Source organism: Lingula anatina, chromosome 2, assembly GCF_051362555.1.
Source record: "Lingula anatina isolate TDL-2025a chromosome 2, LinAna3.0, whole genome shotgun sequence".
In the NCBI taxonomy this organism is placed as follows: Eukaryota; Metazoa; Brachiopoda; class Lingulata; order Lingulida; family Lingulidae; genus Lingula; species Lingula anatina.
In genome coordinates, this window is record NC_141768.1 from 35,778,277 (window position 1) to 35,799,012 (window position 20,736).

At 38.2% G+C, this 20,736-nt stretch overlaps 1 protein-coding gene across 1 annotated transcript; it reads left to right on the forward strand.

The window, feature by feature from the left end:
- Positions 1-5,181: 5,181 nt before the first annotated feature.
- On the forward strand, positions 5,182-19,940 carry LOC106157583 (uncharacterized). Its single transcript, XM_087006786.1, has 12 exons — positions 5,182-5,604; positions 5,852-5,882; positions 6,880-7,026; positions 13,973-14,092; positions 14,794-14,944; positions 15,188-15,384; positions 16,034-16,087; positions 16,314-16,437; positions 17,039-17,191; positions 17,519-17,608; positions 17,922-18,189; positions 18,598-19,940. The coding sequence occupies exons 4-12, from the start codon at positions 14,006-14,008 to the stop codon at positions 19,646-19,648; spliced, it is 2,175 nt and encodes a 724-aa protein (XP_086862912.1). The 5' UTR covers positions 5,182-5,604; positions 5,852-5,882; positions 6,880-7,026; positions 13,973-14,005; the 3' UTR covers positions 19,649-19,940.
- The last annotated feature ends 796 nt before the right edge of the window (positions 19,941-20,736 follow it).

Here is a 20,736-nt window from a genome sequence, read left to right on the forward strand (position 1 = left end):
AATATCTACCAAAGCTTATTTAAAGCATACATCAATGTGAACTCTATAAGCATTCGCCGTAAAATACATGAACACAAACACGTACATCCCGGGTTTTAGAGAGGTATTTGGAAAGTTATTTGAAGTTATCTGTGTGTAATTCCTGCAGTGATTTTTTTTTTCATTTTAGTGATTTTAATTGGTAAATACAAACTTGTGCAACAATTTTTTGTCAAGCAGCCACGTAAGCTAGGTGCGTATGCAGTCTGCGGTCGGTAAGGTGGACAAGCGAGCGGGGTTTTTCATTTGGATTATCTACACAGGACGTGGCAGTGTGCCAGAAAATAATCGGTTATTTCTGATCTTTTCACGAGGTGGACATCTTGTAGAATTCCTTAAAACCCAACGTACGGGTTGCTACGTCTGGTCTACGGCCCAAAAAAAGGGGAAAACGTGGGATTTCGTGCCTAAGGTGCACGCCCATCGTGCAACTTTTGGGAGGCGTAGACAGGACGTCGAAAATTTTTGACATCATCAACGGCCGCTGCGTGCAGTCTACGAAATCTCAAAAAATGAAGAGTACGACATGCGAACGTATAGCGTTCGCCTGTCGTGCGCCTGTCGTATGGAACACGTGAGGAACTTCTTTATTCCCACTGCGGTTGGGGGGCTACGGCGCGTGCGATGCACGTGGTTAAACCGTACGATAAATGTACTTATTTCTTTCTCACTCCGTGCTCACTCCGCACTTCCACGCGCCCACAGTGAGGACCTCACGGGCTTCGTGCATGTTGAGTGAGTAGTGGTCACGGACCATGCGTTTGAAAGGAGATGAATGCAAGATAAAGGATCGTTTCAGCCTTGAATTTCAAGTTTGAAAAATGCCTTAAAAGACAACAAAGGGAAAGAGTGGGGAGGGGGACCGGGGACATGCCAGGCAAGCAGTGAGGCATCAAGGGGCATAAAAGAAAAAAGAGAGAGGTCCAAAAAAATCTCTCAACACACAAGACTCGCGTTCAAAGGACGAGCAGTAACCGTAGAAAGTCAGCAAGACTGCCCTACGTCCACTTGCGTTGCCCTTGCGTTGCCCATACTCATAGTACGGATGATGTACGTAATGCACGGTTTGTACTTTGCGCGCGAGACACGTTCGAAAGCCCGTCACGTGCAGCAGGTACTTCTGACGTGCGGAGGCTGTGCTTCTCACGTACTTTCCACGCACTTGCGCACACCTTGCAATCACCAATTACTTGATTCCTTCCCTGCGATGTAGCTACGGCCCAGCCAGAAGAGAGGAACCTAAAAAACGAAGACCCAGAAGACGGCCTCAATCCACCTCTGGATCATGCGTGCAATATGGGATATACAAACTGTATAATGTGCTTTTCAAAGCCAAGCAATAGAACTTGACCTCCTCACTTTTGGCTGAATGGGGAACAAAAGGGGGGAGGGGTAACAAATTACAAAAAAAGACCTCGCTTTATGAAGACGGTCAGATTTTCTATTATAGAGAACCACGTTGTTTTGAAAAATCCCAAATAACGGGTTTTGATTTTACATACTTTACAATACAGCAAAATGTAAAAATGATGGAAGATAGACAATGCCAAAGAAGCAAATAATATGTCAAGAGTGAAAGTTTTGTTATTTAAGGCTTGCTCATACCGTGTACTGCATTTGCTCGAACGCTTCAATGCCCCGTATCATTAAAAGGATCCTGATGTGTATTCCGTGTTTGACCTTTAATAATTATTTCCAGTGGCTTTTAAAAGAAGTTTCCTTCTGATTCGTTATGAATAAAGTTAAAAGGTGGAAAAATGTTAGTTTATGCCTCTAGTTATTATTATTATTATTATTATTATTATTTATTTATTATTTATTTATTAATTTTTTGTGAATTTCAGCTTTTTCAATTAAATCCTCTGCTCAAATACAAGCCAAGAAATCACCAAACAGATCATTTTACCAAGCCAACGTGTGTCTCTCAAAAAAAAAACTATTTTCGAAATAGTTGATATCATTACCTGTAAGACCTACACTTCAAATTATTTTGTTCGGCTGAAAAAAAAAAACAGAATTTCCACCCTGTTATAAGGTTACATTGCACAAACTGTATTTTGCAATGTGAATGAGTTAGCGTGTGGTCGCGGTTTCTTTCCTGTGGTTATTGATGTCTGTTTTATTCGGTGGCTATGGGTTTTACACAAGGCAGTGGCCTAAGAGATAACAGTTTCGTCCTGGAATCCAGTCACCCATGCTTGGTTAGGTCAAAGACGCACTTAAAAGTTAAAAACATTAAAAGTGGATGGATTAAGAAACTAACGCTTATGCACGTGTGAAATAAGAATGAAAATAAATAAAACGTTACCGTCTGTATGTTTTGTGATTAGAAAGGGTTAAAATGTAATGACACAAATAAAGATTCACATAGGTTTGCAATTGCCTAATATTGTGTTATTAAGAATATCTACTCATTTCTGTTATTGCATATTTAAGAGAAACTAGCATAAATTCTCATTAAGCATATATTTTAAATTTTTTTTCAAACCTTACGTTTTACGGGGTGAGTGCAGACAAGCTTTAAGTACTACTTTCTGACTCTCTAAGAGCGCATTCTGAACAAGATGATCCGCCGACTAAATATGGCCGACCCCACTTCAAACGCGATGGCGCTGATTCCCGTTGGTCTCCCCGCCTGCGAAAACGTCAATAAAGTGATCAGATCTCGGCTCAGAGGCTTAATTGCTAGGCCCCTGCAGCAACGGCGCGTGTGGAGGCGGGAAGACCATCATGGAATTAGCGGCAATGCTTTTGAAGTGGGATCGGCCATAATTAATTTGTGGGATCAGTTAGTCCTCGGATCATCTGTTCTGAATGCGCCCTAAATACTCTGTTACAATATGTTTAAAGGATTAGTCAGACCGTCAGAATGGCGTGAACGGAGCATATTCTTCGGAAAACATGCCCAACTAATTCATTCTGCAACCAAAGCGATGCTTGTGTCTTCTTTTCATGACCGTAGTTTCATGGTCACACAAAGAACGCAGAAAGGACTCCGTCCAGTGTAAAGGCCTCTCCCCCCCCTCCCCCCCCAAAAAAAAACAGTTTCTTTTAATTTCAAAATAAATTATTTTAAGGCAAATAATTCCATCAACGAGTCATTGTAACAGCATGTTGTAATCGGTGTTAAAACAAATTAATTTTTGTACCCCGCTTTTCAGTGTTCATCGTGGTGCTTTCATCAGGGATATCTCAGGTTGAGGTTATAAATACGTCGCTAGCCTAATTCCATACGTTGCTTGAATATATTAAAGTACATGAATAGCTTTGTAAAGTCCCTATTGACACACATCATAAATATTCAATTTTGTCTTGAATGAAAAAAATGCCCTCAAATTATCGTTTTGTGCTTAAACCTTTCATAACCTGATATTGATATTGATTTGATATACAGTGTACTGTACGAAAGTAGCTACTATGACACTCCTCAAGTTGGGTCTGCTGGGGGGAGGGGCATTAAAATGATAAATGAGGAAGTCTACCTGTGAAAGCAGCAGCAGGGGTTTAAATGATCGCTATCTCTGTTCCTTTCTCTTTGACAGCAACGTAGTTAGTTTATTTCCTATTATTGTCAGGGCAAATCGTGCTGAGATATTCTGGATGCGTTGTAATCTTTTGATCTTATCATCTGGACATCCATGTAATACAGAATTACAATAGTCCAACCTGGAAGTTACCAATGAGTGTATAACAGTAGCAGCAGATGATTGATTCAGATATTTCCTTATGGTGCCAATATTCCGAATGTTGAATATACAAGACCTTGTGGTGCTGGAGATCTGTGTCCCCCCCAAGCAATCAATTGTCATGGTTACAAATTAAACCCGGGGGGGCTTAAAAAATAGTCCAGAAGAGTGTACATTTTGTACAGTGTATCTTGTGTGCACTTTGCGATCACTCAAGCTTGACAGCAGCAATCAAGCAATCAATTGTCATGGTTACAAATTAAACGCAATTCCCATCCTTCAGAACAAAATCCGTCTATATTTCAAAATTGAAAACTGATCATCTAAGTTTATCTTCACGAAAGAAGGATGTACAACTACAGCAAGCAACCAAGATTTTTGTGTGTGTTGTTGTGTCGCTCTTTTGGAGTGGTGGCCCTTACAATCTTCCGTAGTACATGTAGTTCAATGCTGCCCTTAACTACGACAGTAGTTCTATCAAGATTTCTGCTGTGCTGTTACATTTAACTGAAACCACTCGCTCCAGGTTCCAAATTCATGTCTTTTCATATATCGTTTCATTTATTGTTTCATTTTATCGTCAATTAATCCGAATGCAACATCAGATGTAAATAATCCATTATCCTCAACACTAACATTTCAAGAGAACCTGGTAGCGATCAGACTTTGATGGAGTTAATTTCTGAAGTTTAGGGAGGTTTGAGTTATATTTGGTCTCGAAGCAGAACATATGTTTTAGATTTCCGTGTCGCTACCGTCATCTGACGATTCCATGATACGAATTTACAATTTAGAAACTCCAACACGTAACGAATGACCAGTTGATTGTTTTCACATCTGTCTAAAAACCAAACTCTCGGCTGTTTAAAATCACCCTTTTTATATGTATACCAAAAGAAATATACACGTATACGCTGTAAACGTTTTGAACAGATTATATCTAGGTTAGTAATAAAAAATGCTGCGAACGACAGGAAATTTTTATGTCGTGTCAGTCTTCTTTATGCCGTGCCAGTCTTCATGCTGTGTGCGTCATTTTGATATGACAAAAGGTGCTTTATACGAAGTCCCCTGGGCAATCAACTTGGTTTGAATGCATGCACCATTACTTTTTGCATTTTTTTTTATCATGAACTGTAGACGGAAATTTTAAAATATTAATGACCTTTTGATTGAAAGCCCTTTGCATAACAAAAACCAAATAACGTACCCTGTTGAATAACACAGCTTCAGTAGATTATAGAGTATTAAAAATAAAATAAAAAAGCAGAGTAGAGTATTTTAACAAAATAAAAAGCAGATGACTTAAATACTGCTTTCTAAAATAACGACCTCACTGACTCCAATCATGGACAAAATTTCTATCATTATTATGCACACGCTCCAATAAACAATCCTCCCTTCCCTATATGCCAGAATAGACTTATCGTCTTTGTTTGATCTGACTTAAAAACCGAGGGTGCCATTAATTGAACTGTTTTTAGGTCCGGCAGTAGTTTACTGTGAAAACTGATTTGAATGCATTAAGCACGCCAATAGGACAAAAGACTGACAGATATATTCCACGCAGCACAATCCACATGTAGTTTTGAAGTGTGCGTTGCGGAGCTCAGAGAGAGACAGAAAAAGAGAGAAACAGCACTACTCTGATTAATGAACAATACACAATTACCTGCAAAAAGCTTATTATATTAGCCAAGTGTAGTACAAGAACAGTGTAACTGTTGGATGCTTTATTTTCTGCGAGACAGTCCAAGAGTAGTAACGCTACATGATGTGGTGCCAGCAGATTCTGTTGGCCATGATTCTGGTCATTATGAAGCTCAAGACCATCCTTGGGATGTCCTGTTTTGATAGCAGTCAGCATAGCAGTAATCAGGTTAGTTTCGCAGAATCTCAGGACCATTCCTTTTTTATTTTTTCAAATTTGTGTGGATATCAATATAATGAATGTCAGTCGTGAACGTTTCATTTTTTTCAATATTTTAGAATGCCGCAGAGTTACATGCATTATAATAGTAATTCAATTCTTGAAACTTTTTATTTGACTTTTCAATATGTTACTGCTTAGGTTATGAAAATTAAAAAAAATTTTTTTCCTAAACGATGCTCTTTGTTTCTTTCAGAGTTTCAGTCACCTCAATTGTTCGGTAACAGGTAAGCCATGTTCTATTTACTTTACAGCCTGTCATTGGTGATAATGATGACATTGTTTATTGAGAATTTTTTACTCTGAAATGTTGAATACGGCAGCAGTAAATTAAACGCTTCATGTAGATCTATACGAACATTGTATATTGATTTTCTAATAAATGCTGTTGCATGATAAATCTGATAGCCATCAGCAACCATCATTTGCCGTTATCGCCTCTTAATGACTTTATTACTTTATTATTATTATTATTATTTTAACGTTTAGTTGTTACACAAGACAGTGAAACGTGTAAAGGTAATTGGTAAATGTAAAAAATATATAGGCCTATTTATATCTAAAACAAAAAAATGGGATATAATTTGCCAAAATAGAACGGCACGTATGGATTTGTAACTAGCTGCACTATGCACAAAATGCAAGGATAAATGTAAAATACGGAAATTCACTGCATGTCTCTACAGCGAGACATATTTAAATTTGGTGTTTTTAGTTTTTAGTATAGTGGTTATTTATTGTACCCGTTGACGTGATTCCAAATACCAAAAGCAACGCGTGTATTCAAGATGACGGGTTTGTTGGCTTTTTATTTGTCACGATATCAATTTTGTCACACGAACAATTGGAACTGAAGGTGGTCTTTTGTATTTTATGTTCAACATCTGCGGTCCTTGTTTTGTGTAACATTACCGCAATTAAAGTAAACACGGACTAAAAACACGTCTTCCTTTCAGCATTTGAGCTACATGTAAGACAGCGAAAAATTCACAAACATATAATTAACTAACAAATTTAAATCACGCTCCATCTTCTTTTAAGGCTAATGTCAAAAAGACGGGATTCTTTAAGAAATAAATATATGTATGCCACCTTATTTTGATACCAGCTGACCTGACCACCTGTCAGCTAAGAGGAGTAGGGAGTAGTGCTTTTGTAACTATGTGCTAACAAAGGGATTCGCCTAGTATCAATTTACCTTCTCCTTTTCTCTTTTTTTAAAAGGAACCTGTTTTAAGCAGTGGCTTAAGCCAGGGAATGATATGAACCCGGGTTCTCCCACCAAACTCAAGGTGGCTCTAATGCTCCGGAACAACACAAACAAGAGGTCGTACCCTGGATTAGATATTAGGTGGCAGGCAGCAGACGACGGTAAGATTCCTTATATATATCATATATTACACCCTACCCGTGCCTTTTTTCTCTCAATTTGACCATAGTCGATAGGTACTTTTTATTTATTTTTTTTTTACAATTATCGTCATATACATAACTTTTTTTCCAGGTGGGAGGGGGGAGTAACAATTTCTGTTATACTTCTGTATCACTGCAGAAATCATTTTTCCACCGGAGTACGTATTATGAGTATTTGTCTCTCTGCCAATAAGTATGTACCACTGCGGTAAGTATTAATTTAACAGCAAAGTTACTTCATGTCTGGGATTTTTTTAATTGCCACAGCAGTAAATGACTTTTGCCGCATATGCTGTGGGATAATGTGCTCGATGTCAGCATCTAAATGCATGCACTGAATAAAGTATACACAGCCTCGCAAGACGGCTCTTAACACAAACCAGGCGTTTTAACAAACATGTAGGAGGTGGTCGGATAATGCCTGAGTTTAAATCCAATTTATCAAAATAACACGATTCAGAGCTGGGCCTCTGAGGACATGTCTTTTGACAGCGCCCCTTGCAGAGTGAGGATGAGTTGAAAGTAGCTCCTAGAGTTTAAGAGGCCTTACGACTTCATTATGAGAAAACATACGAGTGGTGAATACAGATGTCTACATCTGTATTCAGGTGTCTCGCCTACAGGTGTCTCGTCTACGTAATGTGAGATATATAGGTATTTGAGTCCAAAAGATGCCATTAGGTTCCCTAAAAAGGGCATTCCGAGTTCCTGGGTATCTGTATGCTGGGGACATCATGTGGGCCCCTGCAAAGGGCATTCCATGATAGATATGATTGAGGTTGTAGACAGGCCTACCCAACTACCAAACTCCCGAATATATCGGACCACACTACCCGTTTTCAAGGTGTCTGTCAGATCGCATTTCGGAGTATCACACCTCAGAACAAATTTTGTAGGACGACCGCGGTCTCATCCACGCTCTGCTGTCACCTTGATCGGATAGTAAACGATTGTCGTAAAATCGCTATATGATTTTAAAACCGGGTGCATAAATTTGAAAACCACAGAGATAGGTCCATAGTAACTATTAAAGTTAAATAGGAAGTCACATACTGGCAATTTAACTGTGACCTTGAAATTGACCTTTGACCTACTTTTCACCATGAACTGAACTTTGCAAATATTCGTTCCCTTTTATCTCCAAAACTGGCAGAGATAGGTCCATAGTTACTATAGAACTTGAATAGGAAGTCATATACTGGCAATCTAAGTGTGACCTTGAAATTGACCTCTGACCTACTTTTCACCATGAACTGAACTTTGCAAATCTTTGTTCCTTTTATCTCCAAAACTGGCAGAGATAGGTCCATAATTGCTATTGAAGTTGAATAGGAAGTCATATACTGGCAATCTAAGTGTGACCTTAAAATTGACCTTTGGCCTATTTTTCATCATGAATTGAACTTTGCAAATTTCCATTCCCTTTTATCTCCAAAACTGGCAGAGATAGGTCCATAGTTACTATAGAACTTGAATAGGAAGTCATATACTGGCAATCTAAGTGTGACCTTGAAATTGACCTCTGACCTACTTTTCACCATGAACTGAACTTTGCAAATCTTTGTTCCTTTTATCTCCAAAACTGGCAGAGATAGGTCCATAATTGCTATTGAAGTTGAATAGGAAGTCATATACTGGCAATCTAAGTGTGACCTTAAAATTGACCTTTGGCCTATTTTTCATCATGAATTGAACTTTGCAAATTTTTGTTCCCTTTTATCTCCAAAACTGGCAGAGATAGGTCCATAGTTGCTATTGAACTTGAATAGGAAGTCATTAGAGGCAATTTACTGTGACCTTAAAATTGACCTTTGACCTACTTTTTACCATAAACTGAACTTTGCAAATTTTGGTTCCCTTTTTTAAATAAAATAAATAAAAACATTTATTTTAAGTATATGTTTTAAGTATATGAATATGTTCGTTAGACATACATATAACAAGTATACAACTGGTCAAAACACGCTGTGTACACAATCTCGCCTCCCTGGGGAGGATACAGCCCCGCTGCCGTGTGAGGCGCTGAGTACTATCAAACTTACAATATCGTTCTCTGTCTGACCAGGACCCTGCTTCAACCCCAAAGTGCTGAGTGCCCAGCGGGGAGACAGCAGGTACCGTTTATAAAGGACTGGTATGTCCCCGGACGGGTTTTGAACCTACGTGCTCCCGCTCCGGAGGCGGACACTCTAACCACAAGGCCATCCGGTTTTTATCTCCAAAACTGGCAGAGATAGGTCCATAGTTACTATTGACCTTGAATAGGAAGTAATACACTGGCAATCTGTGATCTTGAAATTGACCTTTGACCTACTTTTAACCATGAACTGAACTTTGCACTATTTTCTGGCTTTTAAATCTGCAAAATTGGCAAAGAAATGCCCATGGTTACTATTGAACTTGAATAGAAATTCATACACTGTGATATTGAAATTGACCTTTGACCTACTTTTTCACCATGAACTGAGCTTTGCATATTTTCTTGCCCCTAATATCTTCAAAACTAGCAGAGATGTGCCCGTTGTTGCCCCTAGGTTTTCTCTTTTGTCAGCATATATGCACCACTGACAACACATTTCAAGGAAAACCAATAGGCCTTTTGTCTAGAGAATTAAAGGTGTGATTAGTGTTAGGAAAATGCAGGTCAATTAAAAAATCTGCTTGATTGTACCATTTTTAGTTATTTTATTTTATTTTTTATTTATTAATTATTTATTTATTTATTTATTTTTTGCATATTTTGAGAACTCTTGTCGATTGCATTTTATAGAGCTTGTCAAGCACAAGACTGGTGGTGGTGTCCCTTTTTTTTGGGGGGGGGGGTGTTTCCATACGAATGCGCTTACTCCAGCTGGTGGTACAATATCCGGAGGCGGTATCGCCTCTCTGATCCTCTAGTTAATAATGCTATGGTATTTATAATCATGAGCCCCTTGGTGTCTCCTAATTTTTGTAGTGTCCATACCCCCCTTATCTGTTTTATTTAGGAATCACAGCCTATTCTGTCTGGTTTTATTATTTTATGTATGTCAACACTGACATTTATTTTTCAGGAAGAAAATAGCACATTACCCCTTATTATGAAAAGATATGGAAGAATTTGGTGCCAAATGTAGTGTCTGTACCCCTACTGTAGTGTCCGTACCCCCAAGCTATACATTAACGATTGGATAACTGGCTATGATGGCTCAATGATGATAAAACTTCAAAATATGGTACAAAATATTGTTCTAGATTGTACAAAATGCATTCATGTCCTATGATGTTTAGGAAAAAACATTGTATATAAATGTATATTCGATAAAGTGATACTAATAAATAAGAGTCAGGCAAGACATTTTGAAAAAAAATAATATCAGTAAAGATGCTACTCTTTGCATTCAAAATGAACAATATTGCTTCCAATATATTGCCAAATATAGCTAATTGCAAAATAATAAATTGTATATGGATTAATATTCTATGGATTAATGTATATGGTATATTTTGAGGGGGTACGGACACTACAATACATGCATAATTAACAGAGGTATATTTATAATACTCTCAGTGGATGAAGTATCAAACATGGATGACAATGAACAAAAGCCAAACAGGAAAAGAAAAGGGAAACCTGAAATTTTTACTGTCAGCAAAAAGAATTTGAAAAAAAAAAACGTCAAAGAGCTAATAGTAATGCTGAAACACGTAAGGAAGATGTTGAATGCACGTAACATAACAGAGAAGCAAAAAAATGAAGAATCATCCAAGGCTGGCCCAGCAGAAAAAAGACTAAAGATGAGAGAAGAAATTAGGACATACTGACAGAGAGTCAAGGAGAAGCAGAAACCCAACAATCCTGAAAACAGCAGAGCAAGAGGTGCAATTTACCGAGAGATGAAAAAGAAGAAAAGACTCGAAAAACAAGAATCAAGACTGAAACAAAAATCAATCAATAAATAAATAAATAAATAAATAAATAAATAAAAAAGACCAAGCAAAAGAAAGAAAAGGTTTGAATTAAAGTCTGGTGAATGAAAGTAAAACTGAATGACACACAACCAAGCGCCAGCATCCACTGAAAAACGTGCTGTGGTGTTTCTCCGAAAAACATTTTGATTAATACATGTACTTGTATCCTTTTGGTTAAAGTACTGTTGTTAAATCTTTATTTTGATATTTTTAGAATGTTGGCAAAAATAACTGGTAAACAATATGTTATTTCAGTTACAAAAGCATCAGTTACTTGAATGTGTAGTGTCCGTACCCCCAAATCATAGCCTAAGAGGCGTTATGTTAATTTGAACGTAACACAAAAAATAATTGATATTGTGTTCTAAAATTGTTCGATGTCATAGTTAAGATGTTATTCGTTTTATCTGTTACAAAATTAAACAAATGCATCAGAGTTCATTTCTCAATGTGACCCCTATTTTGTACCCCTGATTGTGAAACAGCCGAATAGGGGTGCCACTTTCGAAAAGCACAGTTTGGGCATGCCATGCAGAGCTTTCAGTTTGGCTAGTTTCATGGGCACAATTTGTTATATTGTACCAACCAGTGGTTAGAAGAAGACTCAACGAGGTAATCAGATGGCAAATTATAGGAAGCCATCGTGCTGGGGTGCCAGAGAGACAGATTGCAAGGCAACAGAGAGAAACTGCTAACAAAATGGCGCAAAACTCATCATGTTTTGGACAAGCCTCTTTCTGGCAAATCGAGATTAACCGACGCAAGAATGAGAAGACCCTTTGGTTCGACTACGCCACCAGAACCGGATCATGTCGGCCAAACAACAGAGAAACATCTGGACTGAATTAGGAAGAGCTCGAGTCAGTAGGCACACAGTCAACATGCATCTTTTAGAAGCTGAACTTCCATCTAAAAGATCTCGTAAAAAGCTACCGTCGACCAAAAGACACGGGCAGATAAGATTGGCATAAGCCAGATGCCGAGAAAGATGGAATCTCAGGACTGGGTGAAGGGTCCTGTGGACTGACGAGAGCAGATTCACTTGTATGTATGCAGATGGTGGGCTTGGAGCCTGTAGAGGTTCAAACCAAGCGTTTCAGGATGATTGTGCTCTTCCACGTGTTCAGGGGGGCGGAGTTTCCATCATAGTATGGGTTTCTCATATGATGTGGTTTCTCATAATGATGTAGAATTGCCACTGTGCGTCATGCAAGGGAGGTACACTGGTCAACGATACAGAGACGAAATGCCATTGGGGCGCATGCAATCACACATTCAAGCTAATCCAGGAAGATATATCATTTTGGTGTAGGACAATTTGCCCATCCATAAAGCACGGTCCGTGCAAATCGCGCAAACAGCATGATATTCCAAATTTAGATTGCCCTGGATATTCGCCAATTCTCAGTGTAATTGAACATGCTAAGGATATGATTGACAGGGCAGTAAATGAGAAACAACTTCCAGTCGGAAACATAAGAAAGCTACAGCAGGCAGTAATTTAGGAATGGGACCGGCTCACAATGCAAGATTGACAGAATTTGGTGGCAAATTGCAATAGACACTGTGAAGCTGTTTTTCAAAACCAGGGAGGGCACCCCCAATATTTATTAGATAATAGACGATTAATCATCTATTATCTACAGTCTTCTTTTATTAATACTAATTCTTAGATGATTGAACTTTATTTTTTCATGATAATCTGTTTTAATCAGCAAGCACTTTTTGCTGGGTGAGCATACTTTTTAGACACACGGTTTGGCTTCTTTTGGTACCGTTTGGTTAATAAAGTTATTTTGATTACTACAATAAGCTATGTGGTGTATTTCATTAACAGAAATATTCAATTTGAATAGGTTATTTATAAAATATGAAAGAAAAATGCATAATTCCACTAACAAATGAAATCATGATCATGATAGATGAAACTTTTGAAAAATCTGGGTATTGCTTAACTTATGAGCATCAGTGTATTTGTATATCGTTATTTCTGCCTTACGCGATTCATGTTAGGAACACGAAACCTTCCGGACTGATAAACCTGTCATTGTGGATATGTCTGGGTCCTTCGGGAATTTAAGCATGATTTGGGGTGTGGCCGTCCCTGGGGGGGGGGGGGGGTAATCCTATTTTTCACATTGTTATTTCTGCTATCTACCCTTAATTGCATTCGCCAGTGAACCAAACAAAAATACATTGCCTATTCTATGTCGTACGACAACCATAAAGAGTGATATTTTGGATCACCATGTTTTCCAAATTATCGTCTGTAAAAGAGTTTACACGCCCCACAAAGGACCTTCATGTCGGTGCCTAGTAAAAAAAAAAATTCCGAAGTTCCGAGCCACATCGTAAATTATATTTTTATTAATCCCCTACATATCAAGTACCTAACTCTTATTTTCTAGGAAATGACGTGAAATTGAGTGTGCATATAACCGCCCGCTCCAGGGGCAGCCTGATCAAATTCAGTGTACTAAGTCGAGGCAACCCTGTCCCCATTCAAATTCAACCTTTTTAGTACTTCAAACCACTGCAGTGTCTTAGAAAAACCTGATTGCAAAATGCGTCCCGGTTGCAAAATGCGTTTTCACAATTTTCTTTGGTTCCAAAATGCGTTCAGTTGCAAAATTTCTATTAGCGGGAATCATTCATTGAAGCTTTGTACGTTTTTTTCGTTGATAGTGATTATCTAGTGATAGTGATTTCGCAACTCCATTATCTATAATCAGTGAAATGATTTAACGTAACTCAATAATACCCTCTACCAGGATATTTTTGTGGATATTTTTGGCTGACATCAGACCAAAATGACAGCCTATTTATCTAGAATATATCTGTGAATAATTGTGAAAAACCAATCTGTCGCCCTAGTAGAGGGTAACTCAATAATTTATATTCCACCACATTTCTTTTACGAAAGCATTTAACCATCGTGACAATATTTTTTCAGCATCATACCAGTATACCGAAGGATTTCGTATCCATGCACAATATCTCTCCACGGGAGGAAGCGAGTGTAAAATTTTTAATAAATAAAGCTGGTTGGAGACAGGAGGATCAAATCAAGAAGGTAATCAATACATGGATTGGTAACTTTAAGGGAAAAGGGTTGGATGGTGAAGAATCGACTCAACGAGATGGACGTCAAGTCGTTTTATTATTTGTACCGGTACTTCCTTTCTGAAACTTTTATCTGTCAGATGACACGTAAAAAGGCTAAGCTTATTTTTAAATATGGTTTGGGTGATAACCTGGTCGCCCAGTTTTTATTTCATTATTATTCTATTCGTCATCGGCAAAATAAGTGCAATCTTCTATCCAAGATCACTCATGAAACGCCTCAGGCTCCGGAGCATGAAATTATCCCTAATTCAAAATCTACAGGGGATTTAATTTATTAAGTATGTAAAAAGTTACTCCTTAGCTTTACGGGGTTTGCAAAGAAAGCCGAATCTAGCAACCAGATAGTAAAAGGTAGAGAATGGTGGTTGTGGGGTTGTACGTTTTTATTAAATTTTCATTTCATGAAAACTATCCTTGATGAGAAGAGGAATTCATTTAACACAAAATATTACATTTTTTTTAAATTTCTTAGTGAACTATGTATATGTAAAAATAATTGAAAAACTAATATATTGTTATTTTGAAAAAATCCCAGCTAGTATTCATTTTAATGTGTATTTTGTTGACCATAGCACCAACTGCCAGTGTTTATAATTGCCGCCCCGGCTGCAGGAGGCAGCTATATGCTGGTCTTTTTTACTATTTCAGCCCACCTTCTTCTACCAAATATGGCCTCTTCCTCGAGGTGTCAATACAGTATTTGTGGAGGTCTGCAGCTTACCTCTGCCCATAAGGGCCGGTCATACCAGACCATGTGTCGCTACTTTTATTAGCGTACCAAGCTATCAATACGGTGCAGGTACAGTTGTAATCTCCTTTTTTGTATTTGTACTGTTCGTTAATTTTGGGCGTATTTGTTTCAAGCATAGAACTCTACTTCTATTGTTTCAAGCAAGCGTTATATCATATTACCACGTTCACTTTTAAAGAAGCTCGACGTACAGTATCTCCATATATAACATGTATTTATGTGAGAGAGAGAGAGAGAGAGAGAGAGAGAGAGAATTACAGAGCTCTTATTTTCATATCTCTTGGATTGCAGACCCCAACGTCCCGGTGGCACCAGCAGATTGGCAAACTTCTATTAAGTTCCGTAACGATTCCTGTGGTAGTTTGGATGTCAACTTCGTCCTGGCCCCAAGTAACTATGGCTTTAAACTGTATGAAGTCAGCCTTGTAAACAAAGAGAAAACAAAGTTCGCTGACTCAGAGCTCGTGTACGCATCAGCTGGGAGAAAGGTACGTTTAAATAATTTTACTAAACAGACAATTGAGCTGGGGTGTTTATCAGTTCGGTATGCAGGCGTCTTATTTAATGTCACACACGAACTTTTATTACACGAGCATTAAGCCTGTAAGCAAGTAATCAGGCAAGAAATGGTAGTACAACGAACTAGAAAAACCGCTCAGCAAATTCGATTATCCATCCTGGGCTTTTATCCTACTGGGGAAATACCAGGGCAGATAAGTTGATGCTGATAGATTATTGTAAATATATGTCCAACAAAACTATGGATAATAGTCAGGGAGACGATTGCTAAAATTATATAGCATTAACAGTGACTGCAGGCACCTCCATATTTGCCAAAAGTGAACACTTACTTTGTATGTCAGCCGACTATATAAGAACGGGACATTTTTATTTGGACCATACACTCAGTCGTTATTTATTTTATTGTCAGTCTGGAGAAAGCCATTTACCGTACAACATCAAACTAACGCATATTATGTTTCACTTTTTTGTATGTCTAAGAGTACTTCTTATTTAATGAAACTACCGTACTGTGACTTTGCTCCACAAAACAAAATCAGTGTCATAAATATGTTGTCATATTTTAGTTGTTTCCTAACCAATCGAGTTAAGATGTGATATGCTTCGTATTTTTAGCCGACACACGATGTGTCATTCAAGGACGTTGCGAAAGGGCAGTATTATATCACGGTAATTACTAATTTACGGTATCAAAGCTGATTTGAGCAATGGTTTAGAGAATCATATAAAAAATCTATACAGAAACCCATGCATTCGCAATAAAAAAATTTTCTAACCTATACAGAGATGGATCTTAAAATGTACTTTCATACTTAAACCATTTTCCTGATAATGTTTGCGTTCATCCTGAGATACTCTTTTTAATGATTTATGACCTGTAGCATGTCATTCACAGGTCGAGCCCCGAGACTTGGACAGAGACCGCCAGCTGCGTGGACGGTGCAAGTGTAAGATTGCAGTCGGATTCTGTAAAAACCACTGTGCCGTCACACAGGCAGCAGTGCCTGTCACCATACAAGGTACGGTACGGTTGACATGTACAATGTTATATGTAGGTGCGGTATTTTGGTGCGGTGACGTCGGGTTGACGGCGGGGTGAATGGACGTGGTAGTTTCAGGGTGGTGGGGTACAGATGGACTGTCGGTGTGACAGGAATGGTAGTCCTAGATATGGAAGTCCGGGGTCCAATATGATTAGTACAGGTAAAGGTTAGTCGGAGGATTGGTGTTAGTACTCATATATGGGACGAATGTCACCTGCACAAAGTATTGGGGAGCGGACTACGGTTCCTTGCGGACTACCATTCCTGTCACACCGGTATGGGGTGTGATTGTAGTTAATTTTACGTGTACTTGAATGATAACATACATGTATGAATACAGACAAAGCTGCATTCATCACACACACAGAATAAGAATGGTAAAATGCGTGATGTAAACACAGTATGTGCTTGGTGAAACGTAATTAATAGAATTCGTATAGAAGAAACAACTACCGGTACCTTTACTACGGTCTTGAATATTTCCCCAGTATGACAACTTTCCAATCAATCATTTAATTATCTACATATTGTTTTTGTACTTAAAAACAGTTAAAACTTTACCTTAAATATGTTACAGAATGTCCCGCTACGAGACCTTTGGGGAATAGGTCTATAGAGACCGTTGCGATTGCTTCCACACCTGCAGTGACCGCTCTGACTGCTTCCACATTTGGCGGACTATCGGGAATTCTGCTGATAGTTTTGGTTGTCGTCTGCTCAAGAATGAACTGTGAGAAAAATTCAAAACCCTTTTATAACAGACAAGCGCTTTAAATAATATGTTACGCTTCCACATGCAAATCGTTATGTTACAATATTTTTAGGACGCTTAATAAAATTTTGTCTGCCGTAAAGCACTAACAATGCACTTTTTCTCAATGATTTTTTAATCATTGGAAGTACATAAATGCCACGGCCCTACAATATGGTTGACAAAAGCCTGAAATTTGAAATGATCTTACACTCTTCCAGTGAGCTGGATGTAACTGGTCACTTCTCATCGCAAATTATTTGCGCATAAACTCGACTTAAACTAATAAAATATTTTTTCTTCTAGCACGACTTATCTTAAGATTTTTAAGCTGCAACCGAGGCAGTGATGGAGAAGACGGTACTAATAATTCAAATAGCATCCAGACTGAAGAACGTAAGTAAATTTACCTCACACGTTCTATGAAAATGATTATATCAACGAGCCAACTGAAATAAAACTTATTTCAGGAGGTGCGGACATGTAGCAAACAATGCTTTGTTTTCAGATACACGACAAAACCCACGTACCAAATATTTTTACTATGTCTAAGTAGATATTACTTATTCATGAGCACGCCTACAGTAGTTTCTTGGTTGACAAAGCCAAAAAAAAAAACCAGAACGAAGACCATTATATGTAAGATAACATGTGTATCGTTTTCATAATGTTAACGTTACTGGTCATCACTGACATTTGATATTTTCAGAGACCCTTATCAATGTTTCTCAAGTCGACGAGGACAGTGCGTTGACGAGAAAAAAGAGAGTATTGATCCTTTTCTCCGACGAGCATCCAAAACATACCAAGGTAGTGCTGAGTTTCGCTAACTTTTTGCAAGCTGCCTGCTACTGTGACGTCATTCTGGATAGGTGGCGCACCCGCGAAATATTTAGCGAGGGAAAGACGACCTGGTTGTCCAAAAACATGGAAAATGCGGAATGTGTCCTTGTTGTCAGCTCTGAGGGAGCTTACAGGTATTATTTTCTTTACGTCAAAACGCTTCACAAAAAAAGCAAAAATAGTAACAAAATACAACGTGCAGTTGCTTCGAAATGACATAGATGTACTATTTGAATTTTTTAAAGTGGTTTTTCAATTTTTTAATTAATTGATAATGTGGCACGTCGTTTGTCATTTTATTAAACTGTAATTACATGTAAATCAGAGGAAAATGGTAACGACATTAAACCGTAAAACCTGGACTTCAAACTAGCTGTATCCTGTTCAAAGTTTATAGTTAAGTTGCATTAACAAATATACATATTAACCGTCTTTAAAATGAAGGTTAGATTTGTGATAGAATTTCCCTTGGGAAGTTCCATACAGGTAAAGCACAGGTTTTATTATCATAAAGTGTCAGAATGTGATTTTTTGTCCTTCAGACGATTCCATGCACGCCTCCAGGGACAGTGTTTTGACTCATTGGAAAATAATAGTCCCTTGTCAGACATGTTTTTACACGGCCTTTCTATGCTCCGCCAGCGGTATTTTACAGAGCACGACTACAGCAAGTATATCAATGTAAGATTTACCTACACCCCTGCTGCCTTCTCTATTCCCGACATGCACAACAATGTCGTACTCATGGACCATATTGATGATTTGTTCTTCCACATTCATGGCATTGAGAAATTCGATTACGGTGTAAAACGCACTGTAGAAAGAATAAACCGAGACGAATATTTTGCCGACCCTACAGAAAATCCTGAAGGAGTAAACCTCCACAACGCTTTACGAGAGGCAACGGATTTTTTCAATGACCACGAAGACTGGTTTGGTGATCAACAGTTTGAATTAAAACCACTGAGACGCGGTGCTCCTTATGGCCGTCTAGACTCGGGGATTGAATCATTTTCTATTGGAGAGGGCGAGGAATCAGCTGGTTTGTCTGTTAGCTTGAGTGGCAGCAGTGAATGTGACGACGCTTTTGTCTCAGCCCAAGACGATATATCTTCATCCAGAAGAGACCCGAAGGCAACTTCCAACGAGCAGTCATCGTGCGATAGGAACCAACTGCCACTGGTATGTTCTGCAGCAAAAACTTACAATACACCAAATTACACCGCTGTTGGCAACGTTTCATTCCCAGTATCTATACCTCTCCAGTCCCCACAAGATAGCTACAACCCGTGCGTTGATAATCATAAACCAGAACCACGTGTTTCCATTCCTTGCCAACACCCCCAGAAACTCATCCCGCCAGATTTATCTTTCACAGCTGACATTACACCCGATCCACCAATAATGTTCATTCCACCTGTATTTGACGACAATCAGAGTAAGACATTCAGTCAGATTGCCAATGACATCAATGCCGAGTGTGAAGGGGATTTTCTCACCTATGCTGGTCCGTATGAAAATGAAATGACGGATGAAGAAACGAATCATGAAGATTGCATCTCACTACAAAGCGTTGGTGGTGCAAGTGTTTAATGTTGTTTAAAGAAATTTGAATTCAATTGAAAGTGTGTCCATTATAAACCCCTTGGACTAAGACAATTTCGTTCAGTTATAGATAATCCTTCTTCTGTAAAACATTTTTTTAATATAACTCCCTGATGGGGATGAAGTATTTTGTTGTTCCGTTTTCATACGTAGAATCTCATGTCTTGTACATTTTTATTTGTTTTTCCTAGTTCGGAGAGTGTGATGTTTATTATTATTATTATTATTATTAATCGTAGAAAAATATACGTCAAACGGTCAAAATGAGTAGTGTCTTTTTTTTTCACCTACAAGCAGCTCAGGAAAGATCTCGCCTACTTTTCACAAACTTTCTAAACAATACAGTGCGGGTTCTGCCTCTCGGTGAGAAGAAAGTTGCTGCCTAACTGTAGTGTACCTAAAGCTCTCAAATCAACAAAGGTTGTGTAGCAACCCAAGCCATTAGTGCTTGGACGTTCATTCAGTAAGGTCGCGGTGACGATTTCATTAAAATATAATGTATTTAATCAACTTAAGTGGTCTGAGCTGAGTACTCTTATTTTTCAAATGGAATCGAAACAATTGACCCTTTATTTATACACAAATAATTGCACCCATAAATTGACTAAAACCTTTGTTCCTGTAAAATCGATCATTTCTGAAAGTACAAATACATGTATTGTTCCACAAATTATGATTTTATTAGTAACCAAAGTTATCATACTTTGTTTGATGATAAATCTTGGAACCTAAAACGAGGATATCATTTATTATGTATATATATGCACTAGGTACCTTTTATGAAGACGCGCCCATTTAAATTTGATCTAAAGGGCGGGTGTATTAAAAACCCTTGGTGTCCGTTAAAGATAGTATGCAATGAACTGAGGACGGGACACCAATATGTGATATTTTATTCTTCAGTCAAAATAAGATCTACGCTCGTGACATGTAGATTCTTCCTTAAGAGGCCATTTACTTTGGTCGCCCCTTTTTTTCATTATCTTTTGGTAATATACCGAATGATGAATTTTCAAAATGCCTATTTAAGTAATCAGATTTATTTGTTATGCACCTCCTGATTTCCATCCACGTGA